The sequence below is a fragment of the Cariama cristata genome, unplaced genomic scaffold (genome assembly GCF_000690535.1).
Source record: "Cariama cristata isolate BGI_N322 unplaced genomic scaffold, ASM69053v1 scaffold2033, whole genome shotgun sequence".
Taxonomy (NCBI): Eukaryota; Metazoa; Chordata; class Aves; order Cariamiformes; family Cariamidae; genus Cariama; species Cariama cristata.
In genome coordinates this window covers 10742-33272 of record NW_009609992.1, presented here as the reverse complement: position 1 = coordinate 33272, position 22531 = coordinate 10742, and the positions used below count along the sequence as shown (strand labels likewise).

General features: G+C 44.9%; 1 protein-coding gene across 1 annotated transcript in view; it reads left to right on the top strand.

Moving 5' to 3' along the window:
• The window catches only part of MEGF11 (multiple EGF-like-domains 11), a 214063-nt gene that overhangs the window by 182284 nt on the left and 9248 nt on the right, over positions 1 to 22531 (top strand). The window contains exons 19-20 of the mRNA XM_009697720.1: positions 1161 to 1289; positions 1435 to 1668. Of these exons, the coding sequence (XP_009696022.1) occupies positions 1161 to 1289; positions 1435 to 1668 (363 nt within the window). The remainder of the gene's footprint in view (positions 1 to 1160; positions 1290 to 1434; positions 1669 to 22531) is intronic.

The window sequence follows — 22531 nt, the reverse complement described above, 5'->3', positions numbered from 1 at the left end:
TGCTGAATGGGCAGTCACACTGCATTGCAGATGAAATGCCTAAATGCAGATATCGTTTTGTGGTGCAGTTCAAAAATTTAGGGCTTATTAATTTTAAGTAGGCTACAGGTTAATATCAGAATGAGCATGGAAGAGTTTTATTTTTCCTTGTTTGGAGACCTGCAGAGGAAAGAAAGAGATACAACTTTCATACTCATTGCAAATCATTATACAGGTACTGGCTACTGTTCATTCCTTAATACTAAATTTTGGCTACTAGAAGTTACTTAGAGACTGACATTGGGAAGGTATCATCATGCTATGCAAAACATTTGCAGTGACACACAAAAAGTCACATCTTAAAACAAACAATACATATTCTAAAGAATCCTAGCAAGTGTGCATGCATTCAATGATGTGTCTTCTCCATAGAAATAAGTAGGATGTGACAAAAGTTGTTTCTTTTGATTTATTGTTGAATAGCACCTCAGTAAGTATAGTAAGCTGCCTACAGATTTATTGTAATAGCCCATCATGGTAATTGTATGAATAAATTTCTCAGCTGGACATTTAATCATTTGATAGAAACACAAAGACAGCATAGAAATTCCTTCTATATTAGGAATCCTTATACAGAAGCAGAGCAAATCAAACCATTCAGATGCTCAATTCTGTAATTCCACCTACAATGTTATATTTATCTTCTAGCACTAATAGGGATAAGTATGAAAGCATGTAGGATTTGTTTGGTAAAAGTCTGTTGTGTTTATATAAAGGTACATTAAATCTTCTTTGCCATGAAAAAAAAATGTGCAGAGTTGGTGGAGAATGCTATGCTCTTTCAAGACGTTGTCTACAGCTTCTGAGCTCATGCCCTGTTAAATTCTGTACACTTGTAATATATATAAAAGCCTTTTAAAGTCTCTGTACGTATTATTGGTTTCATCCTTGTGAATGCTTGCATGACTTTTCCAGAAAGTTACAGCTTAATAAGTAATACCCCAAAACGTACACTAAAGACATTTATCTCCTGCTTTAACATAATAACCACCTTACACTTGGGTGTCATCCTATAGACACTGAAACCAGGGAGACTTTTCTACTGCATTTTCCATGGCAAGCATTTCACCTATTCCTGAAAAAAGTAGAATTCTTTCCAATCTTTTTCTTTGACTTCCCAGAGTGCTCACCAGGAACATTCGGTTATGGTTGCAAACAACTATGTGAATGCATGAATAATGCTACATGTGACCATGTCACAGGTACTTGCTACTGCAGTCCAGGCTTCAAGGGAATCCGATGTGATCAAGGTACAGTGAAATTCTATCTGTAAAATATCTCTCTCTCTCTTTCTGTCTCTCCCTCTTCAATGATGTACTTGCTTTAAAAAAAATAGTATTTAAAAAATGAAATGAATGATTCAATTTACAGTGTGTTATGAATTACTTTTAACAGCGGCTCTTATGATGGAGGAATTAAACCCCTATACTAAAATTAGCCCTGCTCTTGGATCAGAGAGGCACTCAGTGGGAGCAATCATTGGAATTATTATTCTCCTTCTAATTATTATGGTCTTGCTGGCACTGTTTGTGTGGTATCGACGGAAACAGAAGGAGAAGGGCCATGACATGCCAAGTGTATCTTATACACCAGCCATGCGGATGACTAATACAGATTACTCACTTTCTGGTAAGGGTCTTTTTATGTTAATCAAATATAGACTCATATTCCTGTATGTTGGGGAAATATAAGCTTCTGTGATGTATAACATGCGTTATTGAGCCTCAAAAATAATGACAATTCTGTTCTTCCCCTGAATACCATGATCTTTTAACACTTAACAGGGACAGGAAAGCAAATACAACTTAAAACTGATGTAAGCTGTTTTATATATGAAAGTTTACTTAACATGATACAGTATATACCTAGGCAAGAAATATGCTGCATGGAATATATCAACTCCATTTTTTTAAATCAGCCGCATTCCTATTGCAGTGCAGAGAAGTTTTCCCTTTGCAAAACCTTCAGAAGACAACTTTTTTTGCTTAAGGAATGGGATTGACTGGGTCAATCAAAGGGTTTTATTTTTGTCTAAGTTGCAGTTTGTGATTTGAGGTGTCCTGTTCGTTGTTGCTTTCTTCTGTGTGCAGACCAATCCCTGTCAGCTAGACAGCTGGTGTGAATTTTCTTCATAGGAGCCGATGAAATCGGGAGAGAGGAAAAGGAAGGCTCTTTAAGATCAAGAGAAGGTCATACTGAGATCACATTTCTTGCTTCTTTCTATTTGGTACCACTGCTATGGAGGACCGCTTTTCTCGACAGATTGGTTAAATTTTGGAGGATGGGATCCCCTTTTTAACGCTGTCATTCTTCATTCCTCTATGGCCAATATTAGATAAGATGCCAGACAGGAGATGGCTTTACTTCCTTCTTGTTTCCTCCGATCTGTCTCTAGCGGGGATCTCCTTGGGGTTTGCTGTCCTCTGACTGCACTTTGCTTCTTCACTTCCCTTTAAATGGCTGAAACTGTAAGTCCAAGTAAATATGAGCTCCTGAAAGAGGCAGAGCTTGTCCTACCAGCTCTGCTTTCCCAGCCCTGCATTGCCTTTTTCTTTCTGCTTTCTAGTCTAAATGCAGGAGGCCCAGCCGCTTGTTGCTGGCTCTGACTTGGCTTCTGTGCTGTCTCGGGGTGGCATGGCTGTAAGCTTTGTTCTGGACTTCCCTGCCCAGGCTGCATCTGGAAGGAGCCTCTCCCACCGAGCCAACGATACTATTGCCCGGCTACGGCTGGGACTTAGTCAAGGAGCTTCTCTCGTGGCACCATGACTTCAGTCTTCGTACCAGGGGCACGGTTTCCTGCTATGACATATCACACATCAGAGCCTGTCTGCTGAACACCATTGACTAAACTCATGTTTAGACCGCTCAGGCCTACACTACAGCGTTCCTTCTTCTGATAGCTACAAGATGGGGAAAAAAGATCAGCCTTGGCCCTCGTCCCATTGCCTCTTATTTCTGAATTTTAGCTTTGCAGGTTCTTGCTTAAGCTGTCCATTTGGGTAAGAAATGTATGAAAGCGTTGCCAGAGAGGGCTCAGCTGATACTTGGCTAGTTGCCAGCACAATTTGGCCTGAAATTTGTCATTTCAACATCATTTGAAGAGCCAGACCATGAACATGCAAAAGACAACTGTGGCACATCTCAGCATCAGCAAGGCTCCGAGTTCCAAGAGCAGATCACAGCCACTGGCATGGAAAAATGTTCTGAACTTTTCAGCAATCCATTTCTTTCTTATTGGCATTTTATCCATTTATTTACAAGCCTGCTACATCTCATTTATTTCTGTGCTTTTCTAGTTAATGTGTGTGTAACCCAGCATGTTTAAGAGGCACAACTTACAAATTTCAAAATAAGGAAAGGAACATTGCTGAGGTTGGGAGTTCCTGACTGGAGTAATTAAGCTTCTCCTTTCAGACAAGGGAACAAAAATCCCTTGGTGGTTTTTTCTCCAGATTTTACCATGAATGGAGACTTCCCAATCGTCCTGATGGTATCCCAGTCTGACACTCTGCAAGAAGTCCAAAAAAAGGCTAATCCTGGGAAAGGATGCTGTCATCCTTTGAAGTTAGCATAGACAGATGACTTTCCTCCTCAGCCACAGAGAGAAAGCCATTACATTTGGAGATGTTGGTAGTGCAGGACTGTCCTTGCAGGTTATGTCTTTGTGGGCATTGCACCTCCCTGTACAGTGTTCTTCACATTCCTTTCAGGTGCAGCCACCTATCCCAGAGCTCCTGATGCCACATGATACTTAAGTACTTGAGGAAAAAAAATATTTCAGGGCTGGCTGAATTCCTGGATACATCATAAATATCTGAGGGATCACACGCTGCAGCTCCATCGAACGTGGGATCTCTTCTGGTCCTTGGGCAATGACAGTGCATTTAATTCTTGCCCTTGTGGCATTGCTGCTCCACGTCAGCTCAGTTTGTAAAAAACCTGAAGTACCGGGTCCTCGCAATCCCGAACAGCACTAGGTCAGTGGTGTTGCATGGGCTTCTCTACAAAGAAACTGCATAATGTTTCCTTCCGGTTCATCTCAGTCAGTGATGGGGATGCAGACGCTGGGCTTTTTCTTTATTCTTTCTTCTTTCTCTGTGCAGTCCTTGTAGCAATTAAATTTTACCACTCAGGAAGCTGCAGCTGAGTGGGGTCAGCCATCTCTTTCTGGAGGTCACAAGAACAGTCTTCTTCCTGCCTCCCCCGTGAAAAACCCTGCTATCTGAGCTTGCAGGGGAAGACTAAGAGGTTAGAAATCACACCACTGCTCCATCTTCATCTCATTATAAATTGTCTGCAGGTATCAGCATTGTTTCAAGTTTTGGTATTTGCTTTAGAAGGGCGTTTACAAATTCCAGGCAAGGGCTTCTGAAAGCTCCCTGCCAAATTCTAATTGTCCTCCAGAACATTCTCCTACTGAAACTTTCTACCCATCAGTAACCTTCTCAGCTTTGGCCTTACCAATGGTGGTTTCAGCCTTTCACTTCCGTAGAGCAGAAAGGCAGCAAAAGGTGCTGACGTGCATCTTCCCCAGCAGAAAAAGTGGAGGTGGATACTGAGACAAGATCACAGATAAGAAATAGAGACTGATAGCATGGCTGCATGGCAAGAACAACACGTGTGTACATGAGTGCATGCGTGCATTTGTGAGTTGCAGAGGATGCTGAAGGACAGTAGCAGTATTACGTGAAGGTAACAGGGATTTCAACCTTCACCTGGAGTTTTGTATGTGGACTAGGGGCAGAATACTATGCCGATGTACTTGTCCAATTAATACAATCCCATGTAAACCCATGGACTTCGGCAGGAATTCCACCTGAACAATGACTGCAGTATCCAGCCCTATATGGGTCGTAACTTTATGGCTAATCTGAATCACCACTGTTGTTATTTTGCTTGTTTACTCTTGTTAGGGTAGTGGTGGTGGTGTTTCTCAATAGAGTCACATATGCAGATCCCTAGCTCCTGGAGGCAGTAGTTTCTTCCAGCACATTAATTTATTTCTGGAGGATGTTTTTGGTCTTTACGTCTTCAGCCTTTCTGATGCTGATAATCCGTGCATATGTGTGAGAGAGATTATAAGGAAGGGGAACCCCCTGGGCAGCCCTTGGACTCTTTTACATTTGTGGATGAAGGATGTGGCAGCAAAACACACATTCTCCCCAGCAGCCAGTGGCAAAGAAAACCACCCTTGCTGGGAGACCGTAACCACAGCACATGGATCTGAGAGCAGACTTTCCCAAATAAGCCTGAAATCAAAATGGTGCTCCCCAGCATGAGAACGGTACATTGCATCCGACACAAGATTTTAAAGTGAAGGTTGCTTAATTCAAGGAGATGGAGACAGAAGGGAAAACGACGTGGTAGTGCTGGAGAGCTGCAGAGATTTCCTTTCAGAATTTTCACAAAGACTTGGTTATGGGCTGAAGTGATGCTTGAGGTCTTATCAAGGTCTTAACAAACTTTCTGATACGGGCGAATCCTATGCTAAGAGGCAAAACCTAAGCAAAGCTCGGTACAAATAGAGCATCGTGGATCCTGCAGCCTAGACAAGACATTTCCAGAAATGATCTGCAGATGATGTGTAGTAGGCAGAGTGAACCCTCCTGCTTGGAGTGTATGTGTGGAGAAGATCCACACAAAAAGAAGAAGAAAGCAGTTCCATTTTGCAGCTTGAGATACCTGAGTTTGTATTTACAGCAGAGTGCTTGCTTATGCCCTTTTTTCATGGCTGGCCTTGTGCCCAGTTGCCACACTACGCTGTCCCCAAAGTGCTCTTTCCATCACCCCACAGCCCTGGCTGGGAGCAGAAGCTCAGTCTTTCCAGTGAGAGAGCATTCTGGCCTTCATCCAGACCTTGTGGGTCTTCCACTGGAGCATAGCCTCAGGCTTGAGGGGCTCACGGCAGGACTCTGCCGTCGTGGATCCCTTCACAGGACTGATCTCCCCATACTAACATTATGGGGGGGGGGGTTGTTTTGTTTTAATTGAAAACAATTTAAAATAATTCCCTTTCTTTCAGGCATGTAGGTCTTTGCTTGCTGTTCAGAGCGGAATAAAATTCTCATCTTTGGGAAGAGAGGGTTTTTGTGGGTTGGGGTTTTTTTTGCCTTTTTTTTTTTTTTTCCTAACTGGGATAGCATTAGATTTGAAGTTGATGTATTTCCAGCCAGCAGTTATAAGAGCTTCATGAATAAATGTGTGGAAAATGGACTGTGCTATCAAGGTAAATCAGCCTGGGTGGGTACTTAAGTATCGACCAAATGGAACTGTGTAGAAGGAGAAATTCTGAGTATATGGTGCTGCATGCAATGAAAGAAGAAAAGATTTTTGGTGATGCAGACTTGTGTACGAGCCCAGGTTCATTAATTCAGCAGTGTGCTAAGTAGTAGGGCAGTCTGGTAGACTTTTCCTTCAGCTCATTTCAGGTGCGTGAAACAAGCTGCAGCCAGATAAGCTGGGTGTGAACTTGTACCGTGTCAGCTGGCTCACAGTAACCCTTGGTACGTGCCGCCTTATCTTGCAGCAAAGGCAGCAGACCGTGCCTCTGTTCCTTCGAGATGGTCCTTCTTGCCCACAGCTGAGCGAGGGCATGACAGATAAGGGAAGGGGGAAGGTGGAGCTGAGAGCTGGTGTAATTCAGCCATCAACGCTCATCTACAAAGCAGAAAGACATGGATTCCAGTGTCTACATTTAACTGGGACCACAGGGTGTGAGAAGGGTGGATGAGCTCTGCTCCCCTGGTGAGCTGCCGATCCCTCTTTAGCAGGTTCAAGGCTATACGTGAGCAGCTGTGTTTGTGATGGGCGTCCACTGATCGCCATGTTTGGGTTCCAGCCCCAGTTCTCATTTGCAGTCCCCAAGAGAGATCTGTTTCTTGTTAATTCTATCGCAAATATCACAGAGTTATAGTTAGGGGAGATGGCAGAGGCCTGGCAGCCTGGCTGCTGCGCCGGGCAGTGGCTAGCTGAAGGAGGCTGAATGCAAAGACTTTAGTTTTGGAATTGCATCCTCATCTGAAATACTTTGTTAGCAACAACCTCGGAAAATAACTAGAACTAAAAGGCTCTGCACTTACTACAAAATAGAGCTGACCTCAGAAATTGCTCTGCATATTTCAGCAGAAAATACGTGCTCGGTCAGATATGCATGTCCATGTGCGGTTTCCTCTCTCCGCTATGTGCCACAGCACTTGTGTAATAGACACCCTGCAGATAAAACCACTTATTTGAAACAGGATATTTTGCAGTAAATTAAGCTAAATCTAGATCTCCACAAGATGTCAGCAAAGCAAAGTGCATGTTCACAGGAATGCAAAAGCAGAGGGCAAGGAGAGAGGGCTGATGGCGGCTGGGTACCCCCCTCCTGCAGACAGGGCCAGCCAGGTCCCTGTCCTTCCTCACCCTCCTGCTGCCAACCTTCATTAAAGATCTCTGGTGATGGGGACAAGCAGCCACCCCAGCACTTCATTACCTTCCCATGTGAAGGTGTTCCCTGTAACTAACTTTTCTACCTACAATTTAAGCTTATGGTTTATCAAAACCCATTCCTTTACTTCTTAGAGGGCTTGGCTGTTTAAATGATGCTGCTTCAGTTTACATTTTTCATCCTTTCTTCTGATGGTACTTCGAGATATTTATCAATTTGTTATTAAGCTGGAACCAGATTGGGATTGATGTTTTCATTAGAACTGCCAGCATAAATATGATGCCTTTCTTGGTAAATTATTTTGTTCGGTAAATGTGTTTATAAGATAAAGTGAGAAAATAGATAAAATGTCTCTAAGTATAACGATGTAACTGCCCAAGTTTGCCTTTCAGTGCTGTAGCTTTCTATTTTTTTCTAAGCCTTTGCACAAAAAGCTATGTAAAATGTTTTGGACTCCTTGGTACAGTTATAGCACCTGGATTTCTCATATTTACTACCTTTTTTGTAACAAAAAAAGTTTTAATTAATTGTTTCATAACTACAAGGGTTATTCTCATCAGTAGCTCTTACACGTGTTTAAACTAAGGAAGAAACTGTGTTGCAGACCACGCATTTCCTGAGTTTTGCATTTCTTCCCTCACCTGCAAAGCAACTGGACTGTCAGGAATTACTTTTTTAAGCTCTTCAAAAAGATAACACTGTATTAATTAAATATTTTGCATTTTTATCTTATATTTAATGCTAATAGTCAAGAGCTTCACACCACGATAATGCAGGATAGATTTCATCCTTAGATGTTTTAGAACACCCAGTACTCTAACAAAGTTTTCTAAACTGGATTGTCTCTACCATGTTTTCAGTTTCTTAAGAATCGTTATGGCTTCCAAAGTATTTTGTGATGACTTGTTTTCTTCCCAGATGTGTCTCAAGGTAGCGGCAGTGTACATTGTTTTTCCAATCCAAGCTACCACACTCTCTCATGTGGTGTGACTTCACGCTTCTTTACCAGTAATCTGGATGGAAACAGCTCCAGTAAGGTAGATATTATCCCACCCCACTGTAGCGATGTTCTTATCAGTTCAAGGAAATCAACCAAAGCAATGCCTGTTGGATCCTGTTGTCTGCCAGCATTATTTAAAAATCCAGTGTAGCAGTTCCTGACGTCGTAGCTCTAACAGACACAAAAAGGTCTGCTCTCCCCTGGGTGTATCTTCATAATCTCTGTGCGTGGTAACTGGAGTTTCAGCACATGCCTGCCCGGGTCAATAAGGCTTGGTGTCTTAGAAACGATAAGGTATGTTTGCTTCTCAGAAAAGATAAATAACTAGATAATCATAATTATCCATTAATATAACAAAAGTAAATCAATGAAGCCTTAAGTCGGTCATCTAACTTTGCTATATCATTGTTTCCCGGATCAGCAGACACACCAATGTCCTGCTGACACAGACAATCAGGTAGATGCAGGAAGGTATCTGGGGTGCTTCTGAGCAGTGTTCTCGTCCAGGGACGTTCTGAGAGCTCTGCTCTTCCTTATACCTCTCCAGCAGAACTATTCAGACTGTGTTGCTCAAACATGCAGGAGTACCCTACCTATCACACCTTGCTATTGATTCCTTAGGACCATTCGTGGACAACACTATTACTTAACTCACTGCTTTAGCAATAGATTTAGACATGGTAAATGCTAAGACAGCTCTTCCTTTAAAGTCTCAATAAGCCAAGGTGGGGCAAAGGGTAGGGGGCAGAGGAAAAAGGAAATGCGATTCATTTCATCAAAGTTGTCAGTTTTAAAAATGATGGTACTTGCAGACTGTGTCATCTTAATCCAAATGTAGCTCTGCTAACTGGAAAGCCATGAGAACAATATTAATGCAAAAGCGACACTATTGTACGAGACAGGGGATGCAAAAATATTTCTACATCTGCTCCTGTAAGTCATTTCTTGGTTATTAAAAGAAAATCTCATTTAAATGAACTAAAAAGGCTGGCTCCAGAGATTTCTCAGAGAAAAGTTTAGACAGATGTGTAAATATGTTTTCTGATGTAGATGGTCCCCTTGCATCATGCACTTTTGCTCCCCAAATTGAAAGTGCAAACGCTCATAATGTCAAATTTAGGATGATCACCATTAGTGTGGGTCTGGACCACTAATCCTGTTGCAGTAATTTAAATTAATTCAGAAAAGGTCAAAGCAAGCACCTACCCTGGTTTCCCAGCCTGCAGTGCCATCTTGTCACAGAGCTACTTCAAATATTAAGCTGCTGAAAAGGTTTGAAACCCAAGCGATGCATTTGGAAGGTGTTCACCCTGCTGTAGTACTGGCTGGCTATCAGTAGTCCACCAGCAGGTTGTTCTGGTATTCGAAAAAGAAAAAAACAATGGATCTGGTATTTTCAGGGCACTTACCAAAATATATGGCCTGATATTTCCTTTAGATCTCCCACCATCTTACTTATTCACGAGAATGCTTTGCAGGGCTGAATAGCTGAGGACGGCCAAAAATGCGCTGCTTCTGTCTATGCAGTTCTCCAGCCAAGTAAGACAAAAGAGCACATAAAGCCCCTAACGGCCGCCTTAACGAGTTTCATTTCCAAATCGGTTCGTCTGGTGCCATTCCCCCTTTCTGCAGGGAAATGTGCACAAGTTGTACTTGGAGGATTCATTTCTTTATAGTGCCAGCTGGGGTCACAAAGGAACCAGCGCAGATGCAAAATGAAAAAAATGGCAGAGGAATCTCTGAATTGCGGAGCTAGAGCCCTGGATGTATTATGCTCCCTGTGCTCAAAGGAGATCATGCCTTGCGGCGATGGACTGGAGCCATTCCTCTATCGCTTCTTTCAGAGAGACAACTTGGGCAGAGGTACAAAGACAGGGCAACGGGGAGATGCAGCCCTGCTCCGGTTTGAGAAGGCTTTCTCTCTTGCGTGCTCCTTTCGCCCCTCTTGTCCTCTCTCTCTGTGTCTTATTTTGCCTTTTCTCTCCTCTTCCCCTGGTATTCTCTCCCCTCTATTATCTTTCCTGTTTTTTCTCATATCCATTTTCCTGTTCTCATTCCTCACCCAACTACACACATATTATTTCTCTTTTCCTTCCTGCTGTCTCTGCTTTCCCTGCCCAGCCCTGTACCGGCTCAGCAAGGGTCAGCCTGGCCGCGGGGCACCGAGCGCAGCTGTCCTACGCTGTTGGCCACGTTTACTGCCCCTGCTGCTGTTAGCGGTGTACGCAGCGGGTACTTCACTGGGGAAGCAAGGTGGGCAAGGCTGGCTGATAGCAGAAGCTAAAAGGTCCAGCACTGCGCTGAGGACCACAATTTGTGAGACAGGTACATCTTCATAGGAAGGGAGCAGTGCCAAGCCCTCCTGCATCTCTTCGAGGACCAGGGGGAAGGCATCTCATCTCCTCATTTCCCCTCTGCCAGGCAGACATTTGGCCACTCCTCAGGACCCTACGCATGTCCTGAAGGTAAAAACTTTGAAGTTGCTGAGAGCCAAGTATGAGCAGAGGCATTAAAATCCTCTGGGTATATACAGGACTGGTTATTTGTGCTAGTGGAGCACTCAGACTGGAACACATGCAGGCAAAAGCAAGTGGGAGGATAAGAGGGAGCATATGAAAAGAGACTAAAAAAAGGCTTGGCTTCTTTTATCTAGCAAAATGAATGCTGAGAGGGACTATGATTGCCATCTATAAATACAACGCGGTAAACACTAGGAGGGAGAAGAGCTATTTAAGTTAGATGACAGAGCTGGCACAACAACTAATGAGGATGAACTGGCCATGAATGCATCGAAGCTGGAAATTAGATTTCTAACATCAGATCAGTGAGATTTTGGAACAGCTTCCCAGTAAGACTAATGGGACAAAGAAATCTGATTACTGTTCAGATGGAGCTTGATCAGCTATCTGATTATGTGCTTGGGTGTTTGCAGTAAAAGGTGGCTGGACTTGGGGACTCAGTGATCAAAGCCCTTCCAGTCCCGTGTCCCTAAAGCCGGCTCCAGCTGCCAGCAGGAGTTGGTCGGGCTGAGCTTTGGCTCTATGCAAGGTCCAGGAGAACGGCTCTGCATCTCTGGGCTTAAAGGGGAGGTGGAGGCTCCTGCATCTCAGTGCAAGTTTTTAATTACCAGCACCTTGCTACAAGTGAATGCCTTTCCCATGAGAGTGAGCTTGCAGAGTCAGTTTGGGTGAAATGCCGGCCCATTGAAGTCAATAGACATTTTACTATCAGTTTAAGAGAAGCAAAAATTGGACCTTTCCTTATTAGCTCCTACAAGTAGGTTCGGCCTTTATTCTTACGACATGTGCTGCAGCAAATAATAACGATGCTGCGAGTCACCAAGGAGTATCACACATGAACTCAAGCAAAACTCTGCCACAGAATTACTGCACCAAAATTTTCCAAAGTAAACAGAGATGCACGCTTACCTCCATACCCGTGTCTTTGCATCAGAGCTCTCATCACTTGAGTTAAAGACCACATTTTCAGACACCGAGGACCTATTTTGCTCAGAGGGACTTCGGTGGGACCATTCACAGAACCACCCTGGCTGCTTCAATGCCAGCTCTGTATTTGAGCTTTGGAATTGTGCATGAAGGTATATCTCACTTTTACAAAAGGCTGCAAAAGTTTGTGAAGAATACTCTGTATAAGGCATGAGGCTGCTGCACTGGTGGGTCACCAGAGGATGGAGGATTCTCACCTTGCACTTTTGCGGAGCTCTTAATTCCACCGTGACTCCCTACTAAAGAAGAACGGCATCGCAGCCAGAGTCCAGGTGTTGCTGGTTTCATAAAAATCAATTGCTATTAGATGTCCTGAATGTTTAAAGCCAGCAGATTCACATCTATTAAAGGAAGTTCTAAATTCTACCAAAGACTTCACATAAAATTAGAAACTGCAAAACAGAGGTCACTGGAAATGGTCTGACTGGATGTCACCCAGCTAATAAAAAGGAATTCAACCGCAGAAAGCATCATTAAAGCACCTGTGACTGAAACTTGCCCCAGACAAAGGAAGACTGCAAATACAGGATCGCTGCAGAGTGTTCAGGATGGCCATCTGAAACTGAGAAACACGGGCTTGGACCAGGGAAACCTGAAGGCAGTAGTCAGGGAAGTTAATGGCAAAACGCTTATCGATTGCTCTCCTGGAGGATAAAGGCAGGAGGGAGTTCCTGCCAGCACTTCTTTGCCTAATCACCATCGACTTCTTTAAAAACCTGAGCACTGACAAACGGGGTGCTGGTGATCAGCTTGCCGCTGTCATCTATCCAGCTATTGAAGACGGGCAGATAATGACTTTGCTTTACTCATGCTAGTATCTCATTGATGTTAAAGGAAAAGTTGCCAGATATGAGGTAGTTTTAACCAAATTGCTAAAATTACAAGCTAGGATTTTTAGTGGGTAAATTTACTATGAAGTATTTTTTCCTCCAGACAAGCAATTTCGCTTCACACTAAAAACTGAAGTATCTTCTATCTTAAAAAAAAAAAGTTAGCAAATTATAGTGTGTTAAGAAATGATAGTAGCACAAAGAGACAGCTATAATCACATTTCTTTGTAATTACTGCATTCTGAAAAACTTAGAAATGTCCCCAAATCATTTCATTAAAAAAAAATCAATTCTAGCCCATAGCTCTTCATGCCAAATTTTAGGTTTGTGAGCTGATTTATAAATCCTGCAAAAACACGGCTTTTAATAGAAACCCCAAGACTTTAATAAATGTGATCCAAGTGGTGCAGCTGGATTGAAAATCAGCATTCGTGTTAACTGCTGCGAGTTTTGAAACGAAGAAAAAAGCCGTGGGCTGCGCTGATGAAAACTGATGGTGCCGTTAGTGGGGCTGCGCTGATTTACATGGGCTGAGCGTAGGGCCACGAACGTTGACTTCTTCTGGGACTACATTACGAACCGATCTGCTTTGCATCACCTTGCCGTTGCTCGTTTACTCCGACTGCCCCATCTGTCCCTACCGTGTATCTGCTGTCGGTGTTTCTGTTCCTTGTCTGGGGGGAGTACAAGGAACTGCTGGAGGACAGAGAAATGATTCCTGTGGTGTCAACTGGGCGATGCCAGATGCACAGCCCCTGCCAGGAGCAAGGATGTGCGGTCACAGCCACAGCTCGCGGGCAATGACTGCTCTAGAAATATTGCAGGCAACTAGCTTTATCAACTTTCTCTCTGCTGTGGGCATGTCCTTGGGGAGAGTGGCTGGTGCAAAGGTGCCGAATGAGCTGATGACACTTCACCTTAGCGGGAATATAGAGAGACAGACAACGGGAAGGAATGGGACGAGGCAGTAGATATAGCTATCGCTGCGCTACTGGTGCTGTCTGATGTGAGATTCATGGGCTGTGGGGCCACAAGGGACTGTTGTGATCATCTGGCTTCACTTCCCGCACAGCGCAGGGCACAGAACCGCCCTGAATTAATGCCTCTTTCAAGGTCAGTCCTGGTGGCTCAGCAGCAGGGTCACTCTCAACCAGAGCCTGGCTTTCAGACAGATTTAAAATGGGCTCCTTTCAGTGTGCTGGCATTAATGTATCTCTGTGTGTGTGCCTGTGTGTATACTTTTATATATATATACGCACACACACATCTATGTATCTGTGTGGTCGGTGTGTGTGTCCTGAATCTTTCTTCCAGGCTGGAGTTCAGCCCATTTGGAGCACAATTGCATGCTTTGCAAATGATGAAACCTATTTATGTAAAAGCTTCAGCTGAATAGCTCTAAAAATACTGTGCAATTGCTTGTAGAGAGACTCAACATTTTCTGTGTGGGGTTGTGCGTGTGCCTGCGTGCACAGCCTTGTCTCTGCTGTCTCCTGTGTCACACGTGGTTTCTCCTGTGCCTGTTTAAGCCAGAGCAGATTACACTTGGTGTAAAAACACATCAGACCACTTTCTGCACCCTCAATCAATGGAATTCAATCAGCGGGATTCAGTCAATGAGGGCAAGGTTTTGCCTCTGGTTGTTACAAATCTTCATTCAAATGAATCCCAGTTTCTGCGATCAGATAAAAGCTTCTAAACGTCAGTGCGCAGTTTGTAATATATAGTGTAGTTGTCCTAAATGTGGTGCTCCTGGTAGGAGTATTTGCAGATGCCTTCCCTAGAGATAAGGGAGAGGCTGCAGAGCTCGGCAGCTTTATCCTCAGTGCCCCAGCTTTGGGAAAGCTCGCAGAAAAACGTCTGCCTGGCTGGGAGGATCCTGCCCGTCCCTGTTGCCCTGTTCCTAGAGGGACTTTTGCCAGAGGAGATTTCCTGACCCTAAGCCCTCCCCTACCCAAACCAAGGGGCAGAGGAGCTGCATGGCTGCCCAGCCTCATGCCCTCCTCCCCTCTCTCGGTCCAGCCTTTCTCCCTCCTGCTGTATTTCTCCACCTCCCGTGATGTGGTTATTCCTTGCAGGTCATGGTGTGCTCTTTGCAAACTGGCCAAACCGCTTTGCTTGGTGACTGCCCTGCCCCTGAGATTGTGTCCGTGTTACGTGGCACAGAGCAGCGTCCCCGACTGCTACACGGGACAACTCTTTTATCCCTCCCCATCTGGCTTTGTTTCCTTTAAGGAAATCTCTCCAAAACAGGGTTTGGGCCATCACGTCTCTTTGCACAGCGCCCTGCGCAGCGCACCTCGCCCTTCGCTGGGCTCCTGGGCTGGTAGCACAACGTAAAGCTATGGGTGACCACACATTCAGGGGCCACGTCCCCCTTCCCTCAAGTGGCACGGGCACGGTCAGGTATCTCCAGGAGTGTTGGGGGGACTCTGGGCTTCCTGCAAAGCCGTCCTTGGTGTCTGGGGACAGCGGGGGCTCTGCAGACAGAGGGACAATGCAAGGCTGCTGCCCCCGAAGTGGGGTGGCTGTGGCACGGAGGGCTGTTAAATAGGACTGTGAAGGTGGGTGAAAACACCGTCGGGGTGTGGCTGTAGGTGCTGGGTACCAACTGGGATTTTACATCCCGATAGACTTCAGCATATAAGCGGGGGGTGTTTTTTGTTCCAGGTCTTAAAACCCATTATGAAAGCTAAGCAAAAATTAATGAGCGATCAGGAAAAAATACATGTTGTGGTAATTTTGAATACTTTGTTTCAATTTTAACCTCCTTTATTGTTAAGCATTTTCTTGTAAATACACTGAAATAGCAGAGCTGAACCCTCTGAAACAGAGGCAGGAGGCTTTCCAGTTTGGAAGCAGACGCAGGAGAGCAACGATGGCTTCATAACCTTAATTTTCCAGAAATGGGGTTGGGATTTGCTCTTGAACTGACACTTCCTCAGGACCAGCTGTACTTTCAGCAGGTGTGGCTTTCAAGGGAAAAATGTCGAGGTGGACAACTCAGCAGCTTTAGCAACTCCAGTTGATTCACAGACCCTCCTTGTTGGGCCTCACCTGATCACCCTACCCTTTGGAGAGCCACTTTTGCTGTGGCGCCTCCGTCTAGCAGAGCCATGCACCCCCAAAACGGCAGCCCCTCTCCTTTCGCCGACCATAAGAGATGCTCCAGCGAGCCCACTCCAGGTCCCCAAAATCCCCATCCCTCAGGCAGATGCTGTGCTTGCCTCTTGACGTTGTGCTTAAGCATGAAATAGCTCAAGCGAGGCTTCTACAAATGGCAGAAAAAATCCAGGGCATATTGACACATGTGCTTAACACAATAGCAGCCTTCTCCAGCTGGTACCACCGCTCTCCAGCCGCGCCGGCACAGGAGCCGGCTGGGCCCTGGGCACACGGAGGGTCCCAGCTGCCGTGCTGCGAGAGGTGTTTTTCCAACAGTAGCATCTGGATGGCAGCCCTGGACTCCTCACCGCTTTTGCTGGCAGATCTGCATAGGGCTTTATGCTTCGTTATTGCCAAAGTTCTTTTCCTTGAATTGAGAGGAATCTTGTAGCCGTTACGTCTCTCTTAATAAATACACCGATGTATTAGCAAATCCCCTTTGTTCCAAACAGCTCCTATCTGCATGCTTATGGAAGTGGTTTTGATCCATCCATCGTCATTAGTTATTTTGAAACTGCCAGCATGTCACTCCGTGTACACAGGCATTCGAGTCGTGATTACTGGTTACCGAAGGAAATCCCGTATTTTCCAGCATGCCTGTGGTCATTGCCTGGTGAAGTGACTTTCCTTTGTGATTTTCCCTAATGCTAGTGAACAACTGTCAAATTCATACAGATAGAGAACTGAAATGGTGAGGCCAAGGTAATAGTCATCTCCCATTTTTATTCATGACATCATTGGGCTGTAGTCTTGGGTGGGAACTGTCTGTTTATTTCAGCATTAACCCATTATCATACTTTTTGAACAGCTCAGTAACAAAATCCTTGACAGAGAAACTGCAGACTGGAGACCCTACAGCTATCTGAATGAACTAGGTCAGTAATTTTTAAACCATTTAATCACTTTAGTAGACTTCGGAGCAATTCCAAATCCAAATCAGCCTTTCATAAAGGCTTTAACAATAATGAAGGATATCGGTGTTGTCTTTATTTCGCGATCAGAATTGCCAACAGTGAAAGATGGAGAATTGAAAATTGTTTCCTTTACCACAAACGACCGATTGGGGAAGCAGAGTCAATATTCATTCTAGTCTCCCTTCCTAGGTTGCTCGTTGAATCACTATCATCTACTCTATAAATGTTTTTTTAAGGACTAACTTAGCACATTAAAAATTCAAATTTGGGATTATTTTTTTTCTTTCGTGCTTAATAAAGTTTAGCACTAAATACTGGCATCTTGATAAAACTGTGGAGCCTCTGGCAGGAGGTGGAGTGTGCGATACACCCTGTTATCTCCCAGTTAATCATACAGTGTCCGTATTTCAGGCAATTTTGAATGACCAGCCAGTGCAGACAAGCCAAGAGTGAAGTTTAATTGCCCTTTCTGAGTTTATTCTCCCTCGTTTCAGTTTTAACAGGGTTTTTAGCAGCTCTTCTCTCAAAACCTCTCCGGATTTAGTGCTTTGGATGCTATTTGTTTTCCTGTCATCTGAGCACTTGGAGTTTAGCTTGTCAGTGGCAGAAAGTATTTGCCCTTTCCTTTACTGAGATTACTAATATTTTACTGAAAATTTGCAGTATGGGGGAAAGTGCAGCATTAAGTGGTATTATGGGATTTTTAAGGTCAACCATCTCACAACTCACATGGCAAAGGAATTAACATAGGGCACCACCAGGCCTCACGTCTCGTCACTGCTCTTTTGGGCACGCACCATGCCTTGCTCCAAAGATCAAGTCTTCCCCGCATCAGGAAAATCACAAACCTGTCAAGCTTCAATGCAAAACCTTTTCCATCATTATCAACCATTAATGTTTTCTTCTGTACAATAAGCTGCAGAACCGCTGTTGTGCTTATCTGTTCATAACAGAGAGCTGGGGGTGGTGAGGATTTCCAAATGCTCCTCAAATCAAGCTAATTTTCCTTTTACCATTTTACTGCTTTGCTCGCTAGCTTTATATGTTTTTATCTTACGGTGTCCTGAACTCCCTGCGTGCCACATTTGTCCTGCATTCATGCATTTCATTTTACGAGCAGAAGCAATGCTAAATGCCTTTGCAGTAAGAATGATGTAGAAGTGACAAATACTTTAGCTAAGTGGTCTCCAGCAAAACAGTCACAATTTTTCCGTGGCATTATGCATCTCAGATATACTTTTTTCCTTTTTGTTTTCTTTGTTTCTTTCAAAATGGCTTTTTCAAACTAATTGATAAAAATGAGGTATTTTTTCCTTCCCTTACAGTACCAAAATTAATGCTTGTGTACGCTCACTTTCATAATGTTGAATTCTTGCTCAAATCAAGGCCATTTTTACATGAAACTGTAAAATGTTTTCATTTCGTGGTATTACTTTTGTGCAATAACAGCTGCAGATTCCACTTACATGTGCAAATTTCAGCAGAAAGTGAAAAACTTCAATTTTGAATTGTAAACATAAAATATAAGTGAAGCCTGATAAGGTCACATAGGGGATCTTGACCTTTAAAGTGCATCATGCACGGAAGTACCGAGGAGTCAGAGGTGTGCCACCTTCTCAGCCCACTGTTAGCCTTAGTTTTTAGGACAGATGCTCCAGCTCACGTGTTGGAATAGCCACCAAGCATTGTGCATGGCTGGATTCAGTCAAAAATAGATAAAATAGCAGTGGCCAACTCCTCTGTTGTGACTCCATCAAATACGATAGAGAGCGGATGTGTAAGTGAGCCAGAGGCAGGGAAGAGGACTTAAAGGGAAATTGTAGAGAAATTCAGAACGGATGGAAAGCCCTCAGCTCTTCTGGTCCTTCAGCCAGCGACTGCTCTGGCTGAGGCAGTGGTCCCAAAGGACAGGCTCTGGGGACCAACCAGATGAGAAAGAGCATCAGGCTCACAGAAATGTCTGTAGGCTTGTTGGAAATTGCGAGTGTCGTAAATACGAATTATAGTTGAGGGAAAGGAAATCGTAAGAATATCCCTGTGAAAATTAACTCAGACGCTCATCTGCTAAAACCTGCAATCATAAGGAGTTTTCTTAATTCTTTTTGATTTTTTTTTTATACCTATAAAATGCATTTCTCATCAAATGCTGCACTCAAAGTCGGATGTTGCCCAGACCTGTCCCAGGCTGACACCTTTTGTATTTTGTCCTGCAGGATACCATGACTTTTCAGGGTCATGGCTGTGCTCCAGCTGGATGTAGGGATTCAGGGACTCTTCTGATGGGGAAAACCTTGCTTCTCGACACCACACTGGGTCCAGGCTTAGACTGCCCATTGATCTCACAGCTCAGGGAGAGCAGGAGAAGCAGCTGCTCCCGAGGGGAAGATGCTGCCTTACTTGGGAGCAGCGGCTGGCGGCTCAGGAGAAGCCAGGAGACCGTTCCTAGCAGGGCAGAGCACTACTGCTCGGCTGACCGGTGGTATCATCCCCTTCCCCGTGTGCTTGGCATCTCTTCCAAGCAATGTACCTCTATATCTGTGCCTAAAAGAGGCTCAACAGAACGCTTTCTGGAAATACCACCTGCTTTCTATTTGCTTGTGTAGCTCATAAAGGCAATCCCACAGGTAACAGGCACATGAGTGCTTTAATTAACCCCTCTTCGCTCTCCTCACTCTTGCAGGCTGCACTTTTACAGCTTAGGGAAACACCTTTTTACGCTTCACAGTTTGCATCATTGGCCTTTGCTCAGTCAGGAGTCAATCCTCAGACATTTTATTTTGGAAGGGGAAAGAAAGATGTTGTCTGCGGGAGCAGAAGAAGGGCTGTTCATACCGAGGGGGCTCAGGGCCAAAGGAACAGCTCATTTCAGAGCCCACCATGGTCCTCATTTCAGGTGCATGTCCTAGACGCTGCCGCAGCGGCACAGATCAAGGAGACAGAGCAAACGTGGCAAGGAAGCGTGAAAGTGAATCCACCTGCTCCGGCACCAGCTTCCTAGGAAGAGTGTGGGTCGGGTGGCCAGAGGCTGTTTGCTCTATGTGATGCTAAGAAAAACTATTTAGACCCGGTGTAACTCCTATCTAAGCCAATGTGTGTGTTCCCTCTGATGTCAATGGGGCTGTCTTTGAGCCTAACAGGAGTCTTACGTATGTGTATGCATGTCTATGCATATACTCTATATATATATATAAAAGTATACGTATGTATATCCACTGTATATAAACATACAGTGGATCTTACCACATTGCAGGTATTTTGCCTGTTTTGCAGGACCTTAGTTGCCATTTTTGTGTTCTTTCCAACTGGGAAACGGAAGGAGCAGAACAAAGCCTGTATTTTTACTGCTGGCACATTTGCTTGTGAGCTTCAAGTATCAGGCTTTCTCAGCGAGAGAATTGTACCTGTTAAATGGAGTTGGAGTCTAGCGATAAGCACATTTGCACAAGTGATTCTCATGGATGTGTGCTCGAGGTCAGAGTTTGGGGACCCTGTGGCGCAAAGAAGAGGCGGCTTTGTCACCTCCCCTGTGTGTCACTACTTGTTCAATACAGCCTCGTCCTACTAGTTTCAAGGAATGGCTTGTCCTGCATTTTCTGTTCGCAGTCTCTTGTTGTGGAACTGGATTTATTTGCCCTGTGGCTGATCTCTCTTGCTCTACTCCAGTCTGCATTAAGCAATTGCAGAGTCCAGCTTCCAGCTCCTATTCCAAGCAAATCAAAAGTCCTAAATCACCTCCTGATTTCAGAAAAGGTTGTTATGCTCAGTAGCTTGAGTGCTGGGCACAGTGGGCTGCAGATAAAAATGGTTTTATCTGTAATGTTTTTTTAACAGCAGTCCTCAATACAGAGACTAAAGTGTGATTTGCAGCACATCTTGAGTGACTCAAAGCTGCATTTATTCCAGAGGACCAAAGCCATGAAGTTTGATTCAGAGCTGACTTTGCATTTTTCTCAAAGTCCAGAGGTGAGGAAAAATAGTTCGAGACTCTGATGTCACCCCAGCAGACAATTTAGCTTCAAACCTAAACCTAGACTTTCCTGAAGTGCCAGATTCCTGACCTGTTTAGAGTTTTTCCATATTAACTACTTCTGCAGTTTAAAAAATAACGTATCCCTCATTCATTTTGCCTCCTGAGGAGTACAGTGAATACACAAAAATGGGTCATAAACCCCAGAGAATTATAACAGACATAAAAGAAGACTACAGGCAGAATTACAAGGAATAGGTTGGGAAGGGCTTTGAGGGGTCGTGTAGCCCTCCCAAGGCAACACTAACCCTACCTGTAGTTTTCCTAGTAGGTGTATCCCACCTTTTCCTAGCCATGCTCCCACAAGAAGGATTCCCAGTTCGCTACAGCGACACTGGAGTAAGAACTGAGCTCGAGCGTGCCAATGTGCTATTTTGCAGCTCGGTGTGGGCAAGGCCCGCCTGTTACCCGCCTCGGAACCAGAAGTCAGGTTCACTCGGAGGAAGCCTGTATTAATCGCGCAGCCTGCCCTCACAGCGAGTTTGGGCTTGCTCAGGGCAGGCACAGTGATCGCTGCTGCTGCAGAAGCCCTTCCAGACGTGCCTGACATTTCCAATAGGACTGGCAGGAGCTCACATGGAGCTGAGCTAATGAAATCTGCTAAGAAGGTGGAGCCCTTCCCCTCCGAGCCACTAAAAGTGCCGGTTGATATTGCTGCATCCTCAGAGCAGCCCCAAGGCTCCAGCTTTCATTCAGGTCTTCACAGTCGCAATGGGTACATTGCTGTAAAGATCTGATGAAGATGCTCAGAAGAGATGCAACGTTCTTGTACAACGACGGACTGCAATGAGCACAGCTAACCATTCCCTGGGTAACCTCTGTTTTGATAGAAGTCACTTATTCTTCATGGTCCTTATTCTAACCATCTCATTAAGCCCCAGCGGTTATGAGGACACTGACCTACAGGATCACTTCTGTGCTTTTTGCTGCTTGCTTTATCCCTAACTCTGACATGGCCAGTCAATATTTTAAAGTTACTGGGGAGGACTAGGTCATGGTCCTGAGCAAAGTTACTCATCCCAGTCTTCCGAAGCCAGGGACTCTGAGCACTACCTGAGCAATGCTGTGTCCACTGCATCTCCCCCTGGGTCAGCCTGGGTCTCTGTTACATCCCTGCCACTGCCCTCTCTTCGTGGGTCCGGTCCCCTGCACCCTGTAACCCCAGCTGTGTGCTCACCACCTTCTTGTATGCCAGCCTTGCTCGGTGTGGTGCGAGCTGCTCCTTGCCAGAGGCATCCTGCGTCTTTGCCTGCAAAGCTGGCCCAAATTCTGCTTGGCCATTCCGGTCCCTGGCGACTTGCTCAGCCCTGGCAGGAGGACGTGTGAGCACCAGGGATGGTCTTTGGGAGCACGGCTGCTGGGAAAGAGAGCACCAGCCCTCTGGATGTGAGCCAAGGGAGGAATTAGCTCCGTCCTCTTCACTCAGGACTCTGCCCTAGCAGGAGAGAGGAGAGAAAGCAAGCACACAGCTAATGCTGTTATGTGAAAGAGCTTCCCCACTGTGCCCAAACCGCCCCGTCAGCCTTGCTCTCCGCATCTTCTTTCAGGGCATGAGTCTGGGAATTGGCTCAGGACGAGTGGTGGAAAACAAAGCAGAAGGTGCTCAAACAGTTTGGGGGGG